Below are 22,512 nucleotides of genomic sequence, written 5' to 3'. Positions count from 1 at the left end.
CTTATTCCGCATCCATGAGAACCACTATACTTGGGATCTGTAAATGGAACATTAGCATATCTGTTTTTCTTTGTAAATATTTGTTTATTCTTGTTTTCTGCCACCTGTTACATCCTGGAGGATTTCTTCACTGTGAAATGAGAATTATATCTAATCTAATCTGATCAAAATGCACTAGTAAACAGACTGGAGTGAAAGATGTTATTGTGCCAGTAGTGAAAAATGACACGGCGGTGGGCGGAAAAAGTGGTCATCCATATGGTTGGTTGGTGGATCAACGAAGCACTTAGCTGGATTCCAAGAGATGAAGGAGAAAGGTCAACAACCTGACATAACGTAAGGTGGGTAGAGAAGACTGGAAAACATGCAGCAGCAACACGAGTACATAAAGCTGAATGCCACAATTTATGGAGAAGTCTGAAGGCTGTCCTTACTGTTGGTAGTGATGACAGGGTGAAGAAAGAAAAAATTTGACTACTTGTAGCGTCGCAAGTTTGTTCCAAGCAAACGTTTGTTTTAGGATAGCTAGCTGCATGTAACTTCGGGGACTGACATTTGCTGGCCTAACTGGGAGACACGCGCACACCTGTCACTACCTGCCGTGGGAAAGCTATCCAATGTCTCTTACTGGACGCGTACATTCACCACCTATAAGAACCTAAATAAATGATACTAAATAATATTCAGTCATTTTCAAAATCGGTACACTACCTTTTGACATTCAGGGAAGACTGTATCCAAATTTCAGCTTTATAACTATCATAGTTTCAGAGATAAAAAAAATGCTAAAAAAGTCAAAAACTGACACTTAGGAAACTAAATTCAGTTAGGAAATATAATAGTTTATCCTTTGGTATTATCTAAAAACATAAACGGCTTGTGAATCAAAAGAGAGTGTTTCAGATATGTTTGTAAATATTCTCAAACATATGAAGGAGATGGGTTCAGATATAAAATCTATCATTATGTTCTGATATTGACACCAAATTTAATAAAACTGGTAATGACCTTGATACTAAAATGAATAAATTAGGTCTGGAAATAAATGAGTTACATACTGAAGTCGATGGGTTAATGCAGGAGGTTAACCAAGGGTTCAGTAATTTGTCAACTGAGATGGAATCCAAAATGGAAGATAAAATTTCGAATTTGAGGGATACTTGGAAAAATGATATGACTCTTTTCAGCAATAATGTTAAAAGTGACATTAATCAGGTCAGACAGGAATGTAATACTGCTATTGTGACAGTGAAAAGTGAACTAACTACAAAGATTGAGCAAGTTGTTGAGGACAACCAACAGTCAAAGCAACAGTTACATTTAGAATTAAACAAAGTTAATGAACAGGTTCATAATGTAGAGAAGCACTGTGAGGAAAGTCACACAGTATTAGCAAGTAAAATCAAAGAAGGAAAAGATGTGTGTGCAAAGATTGGTATACCAAGTGGCTAGTAAAATTTCTAAACTAGAAACTAATACCTAGCAATGTAGTTTCAGTGTGAATGAACAATTGTGTGAGCATGAGGGTAGACTAACCTGAGTAGAGCAAAATGTTAACAACCATAGTGGCTGTGTTGTAAGTAATGGGGTAGTAGAATCATCTGAAATTGCTTATGTAACACATCGCCAATTCTTGAAATTTGATCCAAATAAGAATGTTCACCGTGAAGAGTTTTGGAGTGATTTTGAAGATGTGTTACCTAAAGCGTGGAATGACAAGCAAAGGATTGGATTAATCACCTCTAATCTAATGGGAGTAGCTAGAATCTGGGGGAATTTGGCTTCAGGTAAATACAATAAATTAGCAGAGTTCAAACAGGCATTGTTTTGAAGAATAATGGGGACAGAGGAAGCATATGGAAGCGTTGAATAAATTTTGGTCAGGAGAAAAATATGATTCCAAGAGAGATAACATTAAAAGATTCGTACAAAAGTGGGTGACTCCCTTATCTTAGTTAAATGCGAAAGTAGAGACAGAACAGATAATCATGGGTATTGAAAACAAATTTCCATTGAGCTGGCGAAATAAGATCATTTTGGCAGATAGAGGCAGATACCAGGGGAGAGGGGCCTACGTTGGAAATAGGTTCAATGACCGAGTACAATACTTTGATTGCCGTCAACTGCTGTCTGATGATGTAGCGGGTAGGCACAGCCTGACAGGTGACAGAAATGTCAGAGGCAATGACGTCACACAGGAGGAAAACTGTTAGCAGTCTGTAATGATTTTTGCATACTGAAATCACATAAGTTAAACCCACTAGCGACGCCCTTTATTACGAAGGCACCTACTAAACAGCATGGGGGGAACCATAATAGAAAATAGAAGGGTAGAGAAAAATGACACTGTAAAGCAATTTGGTTATTCAGTAAATGCAGTAGTTTTTTGTGAAAGGGGAAGCTCAAACAAAGATTGCAGGAACCATATTCAGAAGGAACTAAATACAGAAAGTAAAGACTTGGATCAGGAGTTGGGGGTGAATCAGCACTGCAAAACAGATAAGAGGCCTACCAGAGATGGTGGAAGTAGCATTATTATCAGGGAAATAGTTGGGGAGGTACCCAAGGAAGAGTATACTAGTGTAGAGGAGGTGGTATATAGGTTGAATGAAGTAATTTCCAATAGTGAGGAAGAGGGGTCAGAAGAAAAGGAAGGAGTACATGATTTTGAAAATTCTGACAACACCTTGGAGAGGGTTTGAAGAATTAGAGATTATTAAAGAGGGTGAGAAGCTACAGAAATATTTTGATTTATCAGTAGTGGACAGGATAGTTAAAGCTGCCACTACTAACGAAATGAAAGAGGACCCAGTTAAGGTATGTGTACTTTCCACAGAAAAGGTAGGTTTTGATAGGTGTGAAGTAGTGTGGGATTTACTAGATGAACCTGAGTCAGTAGTCAGAAAAGAATATATTGGACAATCTACAATTGAGGTGACAGTGTTTGGAGAAAAGGTTCCTTGTCTAATTGATACCGGTTCGGAAGTGTGTGCTGTATCACAGAATTTTGTAAATGCTCTCCTAAAGAATGAACAAATAGTTGTAATGCCAGTGAGTGGTTTGAACATTATTGTAGCTACCGCAAAAACTAAGAAAGTAGTTAAACATGAAGTCCTATTACCCATAGCGATAAGTGGGGTAGCCATAAAACAGAATTTTCTAGTTATAAATGGACTCAGTCTAGAAATGTTGGTAGGTGCTGACTTCTTGCATAATTATGAAGGATGGGTAAATTTTGGGTCCAATGATGTAATTATAAGAATCAGTGGGAAACCTGTAGTTATTCCATTCATTGGAAAAAGACCAAGTGTAAACGAACAACAAAGTGACATTCCAATACAATACTGCAGGGCGGCTACATTTATTGAAGGCTGTAATGAATATGGTGAAAAAAATGAAGAGTATCCTTCTGAGATAGAAAATGTCAGTATTAGGATCAACGAAAAATTAGAATAATTAATGGAATTGACTGACGTGCGAAAGGATGATTTGAGACAAATTTTGAACAATCATTGTGAAGTGTTTTCAGACTAACTAGGTCTAGTTAGGAATTATGAGTGCTATTTGACTGTAAAAGAGGATGCACATTTTTTCCGAAAGCCATTTGCTGTTCCGGAAATATATAAAGAAGCAGTTCGAGATATGATTCAGAAAATACTCGAATGGGGAATCATAGAGAGGGCAATTAGTGTATATAATAACCCATTGGTTGTAGTATCTAAGAAGGATGGTTCCATTATGCTTGTTTTGGACACCCAAGCGTTAAATAAAATTATATTTCCAGAAATTGATAGGCTGGAGAACATAGAAGAATTACTACAAAAATTTAAAGGTGCAAAAATTTTATGTCCATGGATGTAACGTGTGGTTACTGGAACCTGCCTTTGGCAAAAGAATCCCGAAAGTAAACAGCTTTCCTGTTTGAGGGGAGATGTTATCAGTATGGAGAAGAATGGAAAAAGTGAAATGGGAAGACCGAATAAGGAATGAAGAAGTATTAAGTAGAATTGGAGAAGAAAGAAACATGCTGAAAGTCATCAGAAAGAGAAAACGGAACTGGATTGGACATTGTGGAGAAGAAAAAAACATGCTGAAAGTCATCAGAAAGAGAAAACGGAACTGGATTGGACATTGTTTGAGGAGGGACTGTTTATTAGGATTAGAAGGAATGGTGGAGGGGAAAAGGGGACGAGGAAAAAGATATCAAATGCTGGACTATATCAAAGGAGGCAAATATTCAGAAATGAAATGAGTGGCTATGGACAGACAAAAGTTGAAGAGGCTTAACCCATGACAAGACCTGCCGTAAGGCAGAATACCATACATACATATGAATATAAAGTTGTGCCCTTTGGATTAAACACTAGTGTTTGTGCATTTGTTAGAGCATGTCCCAGGTTCTAGGAGACCAACTGCTTAGGAGAATTACTGTCTAAGTGGACGATGTATTAAACTCCCACCTGGGAAGAGCACTATATGTTGTTAAACAAAGTATTAGATGCAATTAAAAAAGGGGGAATGAAACTGAAATTGGACAAAATGGAATTTGTAAAGGAAGAAATTAAATTCCTTGGACGTATTGTTAGTGGCAATGGGATCATGCCCGATCCAGAAAAGATAAAAGCCATTAGAGATTATGCAGCACCAACCACAAGAAAAAGAGTTAAAAGGTATGTTTGGCATTTTTTGATTTTACTGAAAATTTGAACCTGGTCAATTGTTTAATGCACCTTGCCTGTCTGACGGAACTTTTAAAGTAGAACATACCTTATAAGTGGACTCAGGAGTGTCAAACTGAATTTGAAGAACTTAAAGAGGCTCTGGTGAACAGTAAAATTTTGAACCATCCTGATTTTTCTAAACCTTTTTGTCTGGGATCAGATGCATGTGGTTACGGTCTGGGGGTGGAACTATTCCAGATTGAAACAGTTAGTGAAGAACAGGTCCACAAAACAATAGCTTTTGCTAGTCGGTCATTGCAGCAAGCTGAGAAGTATTACAGTGTTTCAGAGTTAGAAGCATTAGCAATCATTTTTGGTTTACAGAAATTTGAACAGTACTTGTTGGGCCATAAAGTTTTAGTTTTCAGTGACCATAGTGCATTAACTTTCCTACAAAGATGCCAACTTAAACACAGCAGACTTCAGAGGTGGGTCATGTATATCCAGCAATTTGATCTTCGCATAGAACACATAAAAGGCTCCAAAAATATTCTGGTGGATGCATTATCTTGATATGTAAAGGAGAACGAGCAGGACGGGGATTTCTTAGGAACAAGGGATTGTGATGAAGTTTTGCTAGTGGTCATTCAGTTACAGGAAGAGGCACAAATAAAACGTATTTATAAAAATCTCAGGCGGGAACAAAACCAAGATGACAATCTTAAGTTGGTAAAAAGCATGTTAGGACATCCTGACTTTCCAAAGTTAACAGAATATTACCAGATACACAAGGACATACTTTTCCGACAGAGAAAGAATACTGATGAGAACTGGTTTATTTGTTTCCCAGAAAAACACATTGACTTACTTATTGATTATATACATGGAAAATATGGACATTATGGAGCCCAGAAATGTATTGCAAAATTAAGTGAGGTAGTAATTTTTGATAATATGTAGCAAAGAGTACAGAAGAGACTAGAATCTTGTGACAGATGTCAAAAGGTGAGAGTAAATAATAGAATTATTCAGGGCCAAATGCATTCAGTGGAACCTCAGAATAGGTTGGAATAAGTAGCTGTGGACCTGTTTGGCCTTTTGCCAGTTTCAAGGGGAGGTTGCGAGTATGTAGTTGTGCTAGTAGATAGTTTTACTAAATATGTGAGATTTTATCCTATTAAAATGCTAAAGTAATTGTGAACAAACTAGAGAAATACTATTTTGTAAACATTGGGGTGCCAAAAGCAATATTATCTGATAATGGGTCACAATTTATTTCTAAACGATTTACAGAATGCTTAAGCAAAAGAAACATAGAACATATAAAAATTTCTGCCTATTTTCCACAGGGGACTATGTGTGAAAGGATCATGAAAGAACTAAACCATCTCTGTAGAACGTATTGTCACAAGAAGCATTCTGCTTGGTCCAATTACTTAGAATATTTCGAAGAAGTGATTAACCATCTAAAAGGTGAAGCCACAGGTTTTGCTCCAGTAGAATTAATGTATGGAATTAGACCAAATAACCTCTTATTTGACCTGATAGAGTTCCCTAATCTGACTGAATTGGCAATGGAACATAAGAAAAAGTTGGCTCGAGCAAATATTAGAAAAAAAGGCTCTGGAGAGGAAAAGGAGACATGATGTAAGGGCAAGGGCAACTAGTTTTCAAATCGGTGACCTAGTGCTTGTGAAAACCAAAGAGAAATCAAAAAAGCTTATGGCTGAGACGAAAAAGTTTACTGATGAATATGTGGGACCTTTTAGGATTCTAGCCAAATCTCATGCCAATGCTTACACACTAGAGTATGTAAAGTCACACAAATTACTGGGTTTGAGAAACATTGATTTAAAGTGATACATTCAGAAAGAAGACTAAAACTTCAGTACTATGATGGATTACTACCCTATTCTCCGACCTGGCTTTTTACTCCAGGGCCATGTGTCTTGCATGTTGCAGTTAGAACCCGCAGAGTACCCAGCTGATTGGTTTATTTCTTCAATTTTCATTTTCGTAAACCGATGGCCTATCTGTCTCTTTGATCTATGCGTCCTTGCTCCCCACCTTTGGGAGTCAGGAAGGAACACTTTTCTATCTATCCATTGCAATTTCTTGTATTGCCACTCAGCACAACCAACAGGTTACACACCTGCTGAGTGATGTGAGCACTTAAACTATTCACAGTGTCCTTAGACGGTCTTCCCATTCTTGCGCAGGCCCTTGTATGGACCCTTGACAATACTATCTAGCTACCGACTTGTGGAAAGTAAAAGAGGCGACTGAGGTAACAATGGTCCTCCCTCTTATGATTGGCGTAGGTGACTTCTTGTATTGCCACTCAGCACTACCAACGGGTTACAGACCTGTTGAGCGATGTGAACTCTGTGGCAACAACGCTCCTCCTTGGCATAGGTGATCAGTAGAGCGATTTTTTCAACCAAACAGCACAAACTTACATTGACACACTAATTCTAATAATGGACTAAAAATACTGACCAAACCTAACGTAAAGATAAGCGAGATGATTTGATGGCCCCAGAGAGGTGGACTAAAGTGTATTTAATATTGTCAATAACATATGTTTTCTTGAATATAGTGAATAAGAGGTGTTAGAGAGCCACATAAATTTGCATGAGTCGAGCTTAATGTTTTTCTATAAGGACCTTTTTGTATGTACTGTATATATATATATATTGTAATTTGATCGTGGAATGATGAAGAACCACAGAGCCACAGAAGTTGGCTGGCATTAGTTTCAGTTATGCGTAATGGAGAGCCACAATAATTGGCTAACTGGTTCATAAGGACTTTTTTTTAATTTTCTTGAATATTGTGTACGAGAAGGACAGAGCCACAGAGGTGGTATAAGTTATGTTCAAATTTTCTACATGAACTTTTGGTATGCTTTGTCAATAATAGAGTACTTCTTATGTAATGTATGTGTAATGTGAGGACTTTACTAGAGCCACAGAAGCTGGCAAGGATATTTTTCAGAGATTTTGCTGAGGACTTTTCTATGGAATAGATATTCTTTGTATACAGCATTATGTAAGGTGTGTCTCAAAGCTACTGAAGCAGACATAAGTAAATTTTAGTAACTTGATAAAATAGTTCTCTCTTTTTGTAAGATGTATATAGAAGGAGATGCAGGACTGCAGGAGGTGGACTGAATGATTTTCAGTGCTTATGATTTTGTATTTCTTTAATGATGTTTTTTAGAGCTGCAGATGGTGGCGGAGATAACTTTGCAGGATATTTTATGATGTTGTATTTTGTTCTTTGTGTACAGTAGCTTATTTGTGTGAAGGCAAGCATTAAATTTTGTTTTCTGAAAAAGAGTTAAGAAAGAGTGTTTTTTATGAAGCAGTAGATTTTGTAACAGTAACTTGCTTAATCGTTAACAGATTTGGAAAAATTATTCAGTGATAGGGCCAATTTTGGGGTACTGCCCTTTTGAGGGGCAGTTAATTCACTTTTTACTGAGAGGATTAGTATAAAATGTAACTACTGTAAAGAAAATGTTAAATTGAATGAAGCATGAATTTGCCCAAGAAAGAAATGTTTTGTGTAAATAAGAAGTAAACTGTGAAGGACAGTAAAGTTTTCAAAAAAATTTTCATGGCGTTCTTTGCTGTTGAATTTGAGGGCAGCAATTGCTGATTAGAGTATATATGTGCGTTAGGGTGCGATGTATATATTAAGAATGGACTCTTAGACGTACTGTATACTGCAGGTACGAAAATATGACAGAACCTGATACGAGATTGAGAGAGAACCGGGTTTGAGACACAGCTGGACGCTGTATCCCAGTGACGAGCCCATGATGTGACCCATATGTAAGTGTTGAATAGAAGTGATCCACACCCATTTTATTCATCAGAGACAGTTATCAGAAGCCCAACGTGTTGTCAGAGAAATGTTAGGTAAAGAGACAACCACCATATCGAAGTGAATATATTCTGCGATGGGAAAGGACACCCACCATAGTGCCCAAATTATATTTGTAGTAAATTTTTTGGATGCTGATGGAGTGTTAACTGTTTGTTTTTGCTTAAATCATTATGAAAGATTAAGAACCTTTTGTTTGCAGGGAAAAAAAAAGTTTGTAGATTCAAGACCAAATGTAAAATTTGGCCGATGTAAATATTTTGTTAATTCAATAAAAAAACTTGTCCGCAATAAGAACCGTAAAATATGCTCAGGAGAGATTTTAGGTTCTTAGGGGGTGTGTAGCGCCACAAGTTTGTTCTGAGCAAACGTTTGTTTTAGGATAGCTAGCTGCATGTAACTTCAGGAGCTAACATCTGCTGGCCTAACCGGGAGACACACGCACATCTGTCACTACCTGCCGTTGGAAAGCTATACAATGTCTCTTACTGGACGCGTACATTCACCACCTATAAGAACCTAAATAAATGATATTTAATAATATTCAATCATTTTCAAAATTGGTACACTATCTTTTGACATTCACGAGAAGATTGTATCCAAATTTCAGCTTTATAACTATTATAGTTTCAGAGATTTAAAAAAAATTGCTCAAAGTCAAAAACCAACACTGAGGAAACTAAATTCAGTTAGGAAATATAATAGTTTCTCCTTTGGTATTATCTAAAAACAGGAACAGAACTCGCAGGGTGCGGAATTAATTAACTGAGATTTACATATTAAAACTTTAATTATTTTTTGTTTTCGCAATATAAAAAATCAGACAAAATTATTATTGGTGTCAGCTTGTTGTGGGAGTATATGTGAGTGAATGAGTGTGTGTATGTGGGACATTCATCAAATTTTAATGCTGCATTATATACAGTCTTAAGTAACCTGCAAGCGTTACGCAAGACTATCGTGGGAAAATGTTCATAGGAAATTTACCCACTTTGCTGATGACTTATGTCTAGGTGTGATTGCTATTGTAGCAGAGCAGCCAGAAAGTCAGCTGGAGTATTATTTGTATCTAAAGGATATTTCCAGATTTACTGCCTTTTCGTTTTCATTTATTAACTTTACCTTAATATTTGTATATCAGAATGACGTAGATGCGTCTGTATGTAAGGTATTGGTGCACGCCAGATTTGGCGCGAGTATGATCATGAGCGAGCATTCTGATTGGCAGCAAGTATTGTTAGCCAATCAGAACTGAGACGGTTCCCTCTCATTACCCGATAGTTATACTGGGAGTGAGGCCACGAGAAGGGAGTCTCTCGCTAGCTTTGAACGCGGATAGTCACGTTACTAGTGCAAGTCAAAATAATGTGTAAAATGAAGGAATATTGAGTTCCTCAAATTTGATACGTGTCGTGACTAAAGCTGATGTAGTTACGGACAGTTTTGTGAAGTTTGGAAGTTTTAGAATTGTATTGTTGGAACGATATTTGCGTGTGAAAATTTGGCCTTCGTAGTATCCGCGTGGCATGTTTCAGTATTCAACCACTGAGCATTTTTGGTGAGCAATTCCTTTTTTGAAATCCACCAGAAGGACCGAATGTAATAACTCACGTTAGTGGTGGAATTAATGACTGTGAAAATGTTGTCTAACTCGGGTCGGATTTGGACAGATTTTTGGCTGCTGTGCGTGCAAAATGAGTGTATGAATTGTGAACTTGACGAAAATAACCAGTAGTTTAAATACGACTGAATAGTACCGTTTCTTTGGTTATAAGAACAAACATTTTTGTGTGGAAATTTCGAACATTATTTTCCAGAAGCCAATCCATTATCTTACCGCCCGATATATTTTTTATTGACAGTTTTTCTACAGAATTTTATGTCATTACTAGAGTTGCGCGGCCTCAGTAATTGTAGATATTAGACGGTGTTTTTATCAACACTGCTGTTACATCATCTTGTAAGTATCTACGTTGCCGGGTAAGGGACATCGAGCAGACGCCAGTCTGATGTAGGCGAATTTCTAATTTGCAGCCTGCACAGTACACGGAATTTCAAACCCCGACAGAATTTCAAACCCTGCCATGCCGCCTACTCACTAGGAAGAAATTCAATTTTTGCAGTATCTTTCTTTAAGCACCAAGAGAGCTCATTTCTGGATTACTTCACTTCACACACTAACATAAAATGAGCTGCAACATTATGTAGATGTATGAAGCAATTGTCTACATCTTTTTAAAAGAAGATAGCAAAAATTAATACAAATTTGACATTATCGTAACATACTATCACCTGATGAGACAACTGGTGGGGGGCCGAGAACTGTTTCTCTTAATGCTCAATTTGCGAGTGTTGAAGGGAAAAAAACGATGTACACTCCATTATGCTCTATGTGTTTGCTTGAAATGTATATACACACAGTAATGAGGGAAAAATTATTGAAATGTGTTAATTATATCTAAATCCCATTAATCTTTTATTTGCATCTCATCTAACAGTAGACATAACTGACTGGATGAATTGTATTCTTTTCAATACTTAAAATTTTCCGCTTTCTGTGGTGAATTTCTTGAATTCAGTCCTTTGATTTCAGTAAAGTACAATTATTTTTGGAACAGTATATAACCAAATCAGAGGTGCTGTGTACGTTCTTTTCTAAAAGTTGATGCAAGCTTTTTTTTGTTTTGTTTTGTTTTTACAATTACCATTTTTGCCTACAATGTCTACCAACATAATCCTCTTAAGCAGTAGATATCACCACCAAGAGAAACCTTTAATTTTGCATGCACTGAGGAAATGTCACTGAAGCTTCCAGAGCTGAATATCCTGGTCAGTAAACTGATGCTATCCTGTTGTTTTACAACAGAGCAACACTTCCTTCTTCAGGAAACCATCTAAATAGTTCACTTACACATTATCAATGTAAATAAAAACCAACAGAAATGCTAGCAGCTATTTAACAAGTATATTTTTACCACTGAGATTGACACTGTTTATCCATTCTTTCTTCTAGAAACAATCTGCACAATTTTTCATTAGGATCAACTTCAATTTCTTGTTTCCGTCCAGATTTTAACAGAAGACAAAAGGAACACACTGGCTGGGCATTGTACATATAAATGAGAAGGCTCTCCATTTTGTGAATATGGAAGATCAATGAGCAAATTCATTCCCTCCTTATTCCAAACAGCTTTGTGTGTTGCCTGCTTCACTCCTGTTTACATTCAGAGGTTCACCTGTCACTTTCACATTCATAATTCCTCACCCTTTGTACTTAATATACAGAAATGCATCACCTACGAGGTCATGCTACCCTAACATTTTAATGGGTTTCTCAAGTCTCTCCTTTGTAATTCTCTGATAGGCAGTTGCACGTTCATTTACAAAGTTCCATTAATTAACAGCAGAATAACAGAGCCACTGATAGCAAAAATATGAGGGTCATTCAATAATTAAATAGACAAATTGATCTGGAGACAAAAGCATTCATTTTTACAAAACAATACTTTTTCAACTTTTCAGCATAATCCTCTTGAACATTTATGCACTTGCTCCAACTGGCTACAAGCTTTTTCATTCTGACTATAAAGAACTCTTTATCTTGATGTTTGAACCAATTTCCAACAAACTTTTTCACGTCCTCATTGTCCTGGAACCTCTTCCCCCGTAATGCCTCCTCCAGTGTACCCAACAAATGGAAATCACTAGGTGCTAAATCAGGAGTGTAAGGGGGATGAGACAGTTCTTTCCAGCCCATTTTTTTAATGGTTTCACGGGTTAGTTGAGCAATATGAGGATTTGCATTATCGTGCTGGAGAATCACACCTCCCCTCTGAGATCTACAACATCTTCCTCTCATTTCACCTTGTTTAAAAGCAAATCCAAGTAGTACTGGCTGCTCATTGTACACTGCTCTTCAAGATTATCACAAAAAACCGGACCTTCAGCATCCCACAACACTTTTCCAGCTGAGCTTGGGTTTGGAATTTTTTGTTGACAGGTGAGTAGGTGTGCTTCCACTCCATGCTTTGTCTTTTTGATTCTGGCTCATAGTAGTGAACCCAAGTCAAGTCACAACTTAAAACTTTGTTGAGGAAGTGCTGCCCTTCTCTTTCATAATGTTTCTTTAGTTGTGTGTACACTCTCAACCTTGTCTCCTTGTGTAGCCATGTCGACTCCTTTTGGACCCATCTTGCACGTGCTTTGTAGTACTGTTATGAACTGTACCCGTACTCACTTGAACCTTATCAACTATCATTTCAACAGTCACATGGCGGTCGGCATGAATAATCTCATCAATTCGACTTTCAAGTGAGGGAGTTGAAACTCCAGTTGGTTGGCCAGAATGGTGTTCATCAGTTACAGAGTCACGACCCTTTTTGAACTGCTTGACCCACTTGTAAAAATTTGCACAATTCATACAACCTTCACCATAAACTTTGGACATTCTACAGAATATATTCACTAGTTTCTTGCCTTCAGCAAGTAAAAAGCAAATAACAGAATGTTGTTCAACTAATGTGGACGTTTCAAGCGGACTCACAAGCTTGAAATGTATTTTGAGGTTATAAACAAAATAACTGTTGATGCATCAGCTGACCAGGGCTTATCTCAGTGATGCCAACTTAAAGCCATAAAAGCACCAAACTACTACCAGTTTTTCCCCCAGACCAATTTGTCTCTAATTATTGAATGACCCTTGTATAACCACCTTGAAATGCTTCCACGTCTACCGAGCTCAACAACCAAATGCAAGTGTTGATACATTGCTTTGAAACACGATTCTTTGAATGCTTTAAAACAGAGGCACTGACTTGGGCGCAAAGATTTTTTCGATTACAAATGACTGCAAACATGTGAACTGCAAATTACAAGTTTTTGCTTTAATAATGATATCTGTATTGGCCTATTGTTTTAAAAAAAATTAAAGACTACATTAAGCTGCATAACAGTCTACCATACAATCCTTAATAAGAGGTATATAATCCTCCAAGTCTCTATAAAGAGACAATATACCAGCATGATTTATATCATTACCAAACAGTTCTCATAAATACTAAGATGTATGCTTCCTAGGTGTAGTCCCACCACCTGCTTAATCTAACCCAACATCACCCCCCCCCCCAAAAAAAAAAATAAAGATGGTGTAAGTACACAGATAAATATAAAGGAATTAATGTCCCCACTTTTACAACCTGTCTAACACCATTCTTCTCATCTCAGTAGCAATATTTTTGAGCTGATGGATGGACGAGATATGACCTTTAACATTCCAGGCCTATTAAATTCTCTGACGTGCTGTGCCTCAAAAATATTACTCAGAACCATGATGATAATGTTATCTGTGGCCCAGATAGTCCTTCAAAAATGTGCAGACAAGCACAGTTTCACAAAGGTTTAATGACAAACTTTAAATATGAAACTTATTACTGTCTCCCTAGAACTTTACATGCCATCTTTGTCTTTTAATACTGCTGATATTCCAACCTGGACTTCCCAGTCTTATATCGAGGTATAAGTCAAGCTATGCGATAAATTACAAATTTTGCTCCACAGATGAACCCAGATAGAACTTTCATTATTCGAAAAGATATGGGAATGTACTCTTTTTCCTTCTTCATGAGAAGAACCAGCCTCATTACACATTACACAATGAGACCATTGAAAAAATGTAACACACAACAGCTGTATGCAAACTTTTAATAATTTCTTTCCTAGATTGAGCACATAACCATTTTAAGACCTCATTACGTGAATAATCTTGAAATGACAAAATTTTACTCACAAAAGAATAACTAGGAACCTTTCATAGAAGAACTGTGTATTTCAACACAACGTGTGAACTATGATAGAGTGTCCTAAAACAAATATACCACCATTTATAATAATGCTTATAAAGTTCACCATGCCTATGACAGTTCCAAGAACACTCACACAGTCCCTTTATTTCACAACAGTTTTCCATAAAGGTTTAATGCATGTGAGAATGGGAGTAATTTACATTTTTGTCCAACCATCAAAGCCACTTAAAGAGGTTTGTAGGTGAAATACAGTCATTTGTAAACGAAACATAGGACTCTGTTAGAAACTGGGATAAAATTTTCTTATTTGTGAAGAAAATTAGCATATGCACTGTTAAATGTTTATTTCCTACTAATCTTTTACTTACAGTTGCAAATAGAAACAAAATTAGAAATATATATATATATGTATATATATAATACACAAGCATTTCACATAAATATTCCCTTTAAATATACCATATTTTAGTTACATATTGAGCTTTATTTGTTAAAAGCACAGCATAACGTTTCAATAGGACTGCTGTTTTAAACTCTTCTTTATCTACTGCCATTATTACATCTGCACAGATCTATTTAGTGTTTAAAGTATGTGGGGAATTCAGATTTTGGTTCACTTCTAACAACAAAGACACTTAAATGAGTAGACAGGAGCATGAAGCATTTATCAGAAATACCATTATGTGTACAATGTGGGTTTGCAAGAACAAAGAATTGGAAAATTTTCAGGATTCTGACTCCACAGCTTCCAAATACCCCACACACTAAACAAAATATCCCTCAGCAAAACATTACACAGGATTCATTTGCACAACTTTCATGTTTCAAAAAGCCATGTAAGTATCCTTTTGGTAAAACTAGTTCCTCTGAAAACTGCAGAACAATTTATACTTCAGCAATGGATTATGGACATCCCTATGCACAGTAATTACTAAAAAATGAATATAGGAAAAGCTTTTCTTTCAAATGTTTTGATTGTGAGTACTACAGAAAGTTAGCACTAAGGGAAACATCCAGAAATAAAATTCAGGCCACTGCTGTGAAAGAAGTGAAAGAATAATGAAAGTCAACAGCTACATAAAATGTGGCAGAAAGTTTTGACAGCAAACTGAAAAACTTTGTTCAACTTACAGAGAAAATTTGAAACTGTGTATACGTTTTAACAACATTAAAGCTACTGCTCCATTACATATTTGTAATAACTCTTGTTATCCAGATAGCATTGCTTCAATTTTCAACAAATACAACAGTTTTATAATACTCCATGTTAAATACAGCTACACAATGTGTATACACAACATAAATTTCTTGGCAACTGCAAAACTGAAAATAAAAATGTATAACTGAACTCTCAAACTGACACTAATATATTATGTCAGTAAAAACTATTGTCAACATTAGTTACACAATTGAACTATCCAGACAGTTTGAAGTAACACACTGTGCTTAGCGTTTTGACAACAGAAATCAGACTGGCAGTTACTTTCAGAGAGACATTGATGGATCTCTTAACAACAAAAACAAGCTCTTTACAGCTACTTTCAGTCAGGTATATTTTAAACAATAAAGCAGGTGTCAGTTATTGTACAATAAATGGACTCTCATTAAAAATTCAATAATACCAAACCGATGGCCTTTTACAGTGTATCAACAAAGATACCTTCTCTCCGTACAGTACAGTGGCAGTGTGTAGTCACTACCCCATAAAGGCTGTAATTGCAACACATATTTTTTCCCCCTGAAATCGACTCTCCCCTTCCTACACGTAACATATAAAAGTGTCAACTTCAACTTTACAAAGAATAGAGGTCTTGAACTGTACAAGAAATGCATCTTTAAATACAGAGCAATTTATAGAAGTTTTGACTGTACAAACAAAATATTACAATACATATACATATAATCTGTTATCAAATGCTGCTTATATAAACATTATCAGGAAATCACTTGGGATACTGAATATATTTACACACAATGCAAATGATCCATTTGTAGACTTCTTATCAACTCTTCAGAGTTCTGAAGAAAACTGTCAGCATTTACATACGGGCTGACCTCCGTACAAGCAATTAGTAACCGCAGTGTGACACTGCTGCTGGAATGTTAGGTGTAAAGTATCACATTTTATTTATATATCAATCTAAAGCCTCAGCATCTACATTACTGCCAAGAGTTATGATGTAACAAGCTGTATCTTTGGCAGAAACGAGTAACAGCAAAATAATGACTGCTGCTTTCAATTTAGAATGCTACACAAGACAAGACTGTTTCCTCTTTTCCTTGGGAGATCCAATCTTCAGTCTAAGTAAAATTGGGAACAAAGAGAAATACACAGAAATGCAAGCAGTCTAGACCCCATGAGAAGGAACAATAGCACCAGTAAGTGAATTTCCAACAAGTACATATCAGTCTTGTACACGTGGCAGATAGCACACACACCTGAGATCTTCATGTTCATCATCAAAGTCTTAGAATGCTGCTGGTGATGACAATCGGCTGACGGACAAGTCCGCCCGCCGAGACAAGGCTCAGCGTATCCTCGGTGCAGATCGGTCATTGACTGTTCCCGTTCTCCTGAGAGTTGTCCCTCGTCGTATTTGGTCCATAAGAGATTCATGGCAGGTGGTAGGGTCCGAGACAGTTCGGCTAGCGATGAGCTGCCTCACTTTGCCTGCACGTAGCTGCCCCTGTGCAGCAGCCTGCTGCTGCAGGGCTAGTTTGTCATTGAGTGCCTGCAAGAAAGCTGCACCGCCTCGCCCTGGTGCAGCCCGCGTTGCCACTGTGGTGGTAGTTTCTTGGGGAAGGTGTGTTGCCGGTGGCGCTGACTGCCGCTGGGACGGAGGAACGCGGCGCGGCATCACTGGACTGGCCGGCTGGTGTCTCAACTCTGTCAGTGTACGCACAGTCTCTGCGACACTTCCAGCTCTTTCCTTCTCGCGCCCACTGTCACCATTTCCACAGCCGTCCTGAAGCAGAAAGGCTGGCGGAGGTGGCAAATTTTCCATGCTACCACCGACAGGGCTTAAAGCTCGCCCCGAAATAGACGACGTGCGGCGAATGGGTGGAGGTGGTTTGTGACCTTGTACTGAACTACGCCTGAGCAGAGAGTTACGCATAGTTCCGCTTGGGTATCCTGGAACACATGAGACATCAGTTAGCAGAATATGAAAGGAATAGAAGAATCAACAAAAACTTATCCTTAACCACCTTAATCTAAACAGAAAATGATGAGATCAAGGAGATAAAATTCTTCTCATCTCAAAGGTTTACCAACACAGCAGTGCTTTACAGGACATGTTCCTACTGAAGCTAGTCTGTCTCTGCCTTCCTTTATCAGCTGAACAGACAGTACCGGAGAGACTCTCTTCATGTGGACTCACTATGGTCAACTTCACATTTTCCACATTAACATATCACTGCCAGAGATGAAATAATAGAGAAGTTAAAAAAATCCTCGGGCCAACAACAGACATTTCAATTTGTGGTAGTCTGCCTCCTACTCAACAAGCCATCGAGGAATATTTGATGCAATCATTCACACTACAGTTCTTCTTTCAAACCTGTGCAACGTTTAACAGTACACTGATCAGTACGTGTGCAATCAATCGCAGATGGATAAGTATATCACCTTCAAACTTCATTACACACAAATGTCAGTCTTATACTTAAGACAGGGAACTGTAACACAGATGTTGCTGTCCAGAGCAAGGTCTTAGTAGTAGAGGCTTGCCATTGCGTTCCTCTTGAAGTATGTAGTGTGTAGCTGTACTTTGTGGTTATCTGAAATGATTGCTGAGCAGTGCAATGTAGCATTGTGTATTATAATCGAGTAGAAAGTCTAAGGAGCTGAGAATGAGCAACCCACTGACACAAAGTTTAGATATGAGAAGCCCAGAGCAGGCATTTTGATAATGAAATGGTACTATTTGCTTCAGTCAATAAGAACTTTAACAATTAATGTAAGAAAATAATGGAAAAAATGTGAAAGCAAGTCTGAAAGTAATTTGCATGAAAATAACACACAAAAGGGAGATGAATTAATTAACGATTAAGTTTCAACACGTGAAGTTAGATTGTGTGTGTGTGTGTGTGTGTGTGTGTGTGTGTGTGTGTATAAGCTGTAATTGTGTTAATCTTTTTGTTGTGCCTATCGCGACTCAGCACCTCCGCTATATGATGAGTAGCAACTTTCCTTCTCTAATATTGTTATATTCCATAATGGATTTTACATTGTTTGAAGTTTTTTTATGTAATTTAGCTGAAGATGAGTAAAACAGATAGCAAAAAATGGGCTCAAGTGGCCACGGTTCAACTTCCAGTGTACCTGAAAATGAAGTTTTCAGTATGCATTACCGTTGTTACTAATTGCAATGATACATGGACTTTTGAAATAAAAACATCAACAACAAAGTTGCATAGGAAGCAACAGAGAGAGAATATTAAGAATAGTCAAGTGAGGTTGGGAAATGGTGGAGGGGGGGTGGGGGGGGGGGTGGGGGTGCTGGACCACGAAACATACTGCAATTAAGGGTATTTATGATTACAATGAAAGTTTGTACCTATAATATAATGAAAATGGAAGTTCTCTGTTGGAGTCCAATGGATGAGAGATGACAGACTATGATGTAATGGAATTTGGCTGAAGACCATAGTGCATGGTGAACCCCAGTGTGTGTTAAATGGCCAATGGTGAATGTAACTGATAATTCAATGAGTACAGTGACGTTAACAGATGAACAGTGACGTTAACAGATGAACAGTGACGTTAACAGATGAACAGTGACGTTAACAGATGAACAGTGACGTTAACAGATGAACAGTGACGTTAACAGATGAACAGTGACGTTAACAGATGAACAGTGACGTTAACAGATGAACAGTGACGTTAACAGATGAACAGTGACGTTAACAGATGAACAGTGACGTTAACACATGAACAGTGACGTTAACAGATGAACAGTGACGTTAACAGATGAACAGTGACGTTAACAGATGAACAGTGACGTTAACAGATGAACAGTGACGTTAACAGATGAACAGTGACGTTAACAGATGAACAGTGACGTTAACAGATGAACAGTGACGTTAACAGATGAACAGTGACGTTAACAGATGAACAGTGACGTTAACAGATGAACAGTGACGTTAACAGATGAACAGTGACGTTAACAGATGAACAGTGACGTTAACAGATGAACAGTGACGTTAACAGATGAACAGTGACTTTAACAGATGAACAGTGACTTTAACAGATGAACAGTGACGTGTGGCCCACCACTATGCTATTCAGTGCATAACACGTGTATCTAAACTTGTGGAATGAAATTTTATACCACTACATCTTGTTCCTGTGACAATCAAATATTTGTTAAATTTTTTCCCCAGAACCAGAATAAGAACATGCCATGCCCAAGTTCACCACCATGGTAATATTGTAACATTGGAGCGTGTTCATGTTATGGAACTCAAACACAGTAAAAATTTTACTCAAAAATGTGCAGTTCCACATCTGTATCCAAAGAGAGACAGTAATAGACACCAACAAAATGGCAAACTGATTCAGATTTCTCACGGTGATTAAGTGAATAGTGTATTCTTTAGATAGTTTGTTGCTGCTAGTGACCAGTATTGTGAAAGGCTATTCACTGGAATCCTTTAATCCGTATGGCAGGTTCATCCTGTGGCCACGAAAACTGTTTACGTTGACAACTCTAAGTTTCTGCTATTCGGTGAATGGTCACCTTTACTCCTAAATTATTGGTATTACTTTCTGTCGCTTACATTTCATTTTTTTTTTAAATTAACAGGAATAAATAAGGCCCTAAAATAAAAGAGAGCACACAACTGCATGCCACACAAACAAAATATGCCTGTTGGAGCTAACAGCTGGCCTATGACAATCGATTGTCTTCTGGAAGACACGCTATGTTTATTTTGTTTCATCCATACAGGTTTCAGCATGTTAATTGCTATCTTCTGGTAACACTACCAGTTATTTCATACTGGTAGTGTTTTGTTTACCGTGTTATTAGATATTCTGAAATGCTTATTTTGTTCAGTACTGCCAGTATAACAGTCTCACAGGAAGGTTAATTATTTGTACCATGAAAACCAAAAGGTTTCTGCCATCAAATACAACAAAGTAACTACAGAAACCTTGTGCTTCCCCAATACAATGAAATAAAATGTATATGTAACTGTTAAAATTTGAATGGTAAAGGTTTTATATACCAGCGTGGAACTTCCTTTCCTGTTACTTTGGTAAACAAAACTCAGCAGGCAGGGGAAGGGGGGGTGAGACAGAGCTTCGACGTGCAGCAACATATACGCTGCATATTTTCATATTACCAAAGTATAAATTCGAATTCCATCAAATACAGCATGTTAGTTTCCGAAGCATTGAAATAGAGACTGTGATGCACTTTTGTAAGCCAATCGTGGCTCATGTCACATGATCTCACCAGCCAATGACAGCAGATATTCAGAACATAGGACATGTGATGTAGTCAGCCAATAGCAACATCGCTATTAAGTAGTGTGAACCCACAAATAAGGAAATTTGATGGTTTAAATTAATGTACGCAGTGTGGCTACTCGTAAAGTTAACCTTTCACATCATAGTAATTTCGTAAGCCACACTAAAATACATAATTCGGCTTAAAGGACACATTCATATGTCCAGATTCACAATGAAGTAGTGCACTTTTCGGGATGCAAATTTTCTTGGAGTACCAGTACTGTATTGTCTCAAATTTGGTTCTTTATTGGGGCATAATACCATACGTGCAAGAAGATGAAAATGTTAGCTGAAATTCAGTGAAGTTGAAACTAGCCAATAATGTAGAATGAAACACTTCGTTTCTTGTAAATTAACTTCATTTGCATAAAAGATTAACAAAAGCCACATATATTGAGCAAACGACCTAAAATAACTTCATTGTTGTGCATGGCGATTAATGCCTGACCACCAAAAATGTGGAAATAAAATAAAAGTCAGAAAACTGAAACTAATAACATATTTTAGCCTTCCGTAACTAAGGAAAAATATTTCAATTTACTCAATAGCTCTTGGCCACAGAAATCAGTTTTGTTTCCATTTGATGTTTGAATTGTAAATGAAGAAGAAACAGCAAAATCACTAAACATAAACACAGGTCACTATCTCCCTCTCCACTACAACCCAGACTGCTCTGCACATGCGGGAAAAATGGCAGCTTGGGCATGCGAAAATTTTTCTGTATAGCATAACTGCTTCTTGCTACTGCTGCAGCCACACTTCAAATAGCAGAAGCGGGAGAAGGTACTGCTTATACGCAACTCAATTACACGTGCGCATGAGCCCGCTGGCAACTGCTCAAAACGAACTTAATGTGAACAGTTGTGACATCACACTCATTGGAAGCAGTTTGCTGTCATGAAGTATTCCATGGTTTTCATCATAAAGCCTTTGAAACAGTTTGCTTTTGGTGGACGCTTATGTGTGCACTGTTTTGTTGTTGTAAATGGCGCATTTCCTCTGCATCTTAATGTGCTGACATAAGCTGTAGCCAGCACACTGGTCGGCAAAGATAGCAGGCGCTGGATCAAGCACGCTTATCAGGAGAGAGGCCAAAGACAGACTCGCTAGCAACACGCCACCTATGCCATCTTGACCACAAGTATTTAGATCACCGCCACTGACCAGAAGGCCTCAGTCGAAGTCACTAGCTGGCACACCAGCTAAGTCACTATCCTAGTTGGCGTCTGTCAGTTCACATCACCAGCTATGAGAGTGTGTAGCGACCAGAGCAGTGTTTATAGTGGGTCTTTCCCTTCACCAGCAGTGTGGCTAACATGGAATAATACTGCAGCTATCTGTTAAAGTAAATAAAGAACCCTGTTAATACATGTATGCAATTGTGCTTTAGAAAGAGTGGTGACAAGGACATTACACTTAAGTTTTATTCTCTCGTTTACATTTTATTGCTGCAGTATTATTCTGCACTAACAGGATACAGTAAAATTCTTTGATAGACTATCAGTTCTTACCAGTCAAAATTACAAAAATTTAACTGGAGACTAAAATAATGAAAAATTCATGGAAATCTAAAATATTCCTGGGTTTTTCCCTGTTTTCTCGTGGATAAAAATATTCCTGGGTTTCCTGGAGGTATACACCC

General features: G+C 37.6%; 1 protein-coding gene across 5 annotated transcripts in view; it reads right to left on the bottom strand.

The window, feature by feature from the left end:
* Positions 1–14,430: 14,430 nt before the first annotated feature.
* LOC126262296 (protein MTSS 2) overlaps positions 14,431–22,512 on the bottom strand; it is a 351,715-nt gene continuing 343,633 nt past the window's right edge. For 4 of the 5 annotated variants that reach the window (XM_049958828.1, XM_049958832.1, XM_049958829.1 and 1 more), the window contains one exon: positions 14,431–17,486. In XM_049958828.1, coding sequence (XP_049814785.1) covers positions 16,882–17,486 — 605 coding nt within the window. In that variant the 3' untranslated portion in view covers positions 14,431–16,881. The remainder of the gene's footprint in view (positions 17,487–22,512) is intronic. The other variant, XM_049958830.1, reaches the window with a different exon arrangement.

This window comes from Schistocerca nitens, chromosome 6, assembly GCF_023898315.1.
Source record: "Schistocerca nitens isolate TAMUIC-IGC-003100 chromosome 6, iqSchNite1.1, whole genome shotgun sequence".
Taxonomy (NCBI): domain Eukaryota; kingdom Metazoa; phylum Arthropoda; class Insecta; order Orthoptera; family Acrididae; genus Schistocerca; species Schistocerca nitens.
This window is presented reverse-complemented; position numbering and strand designations above follow the sequence as displayed.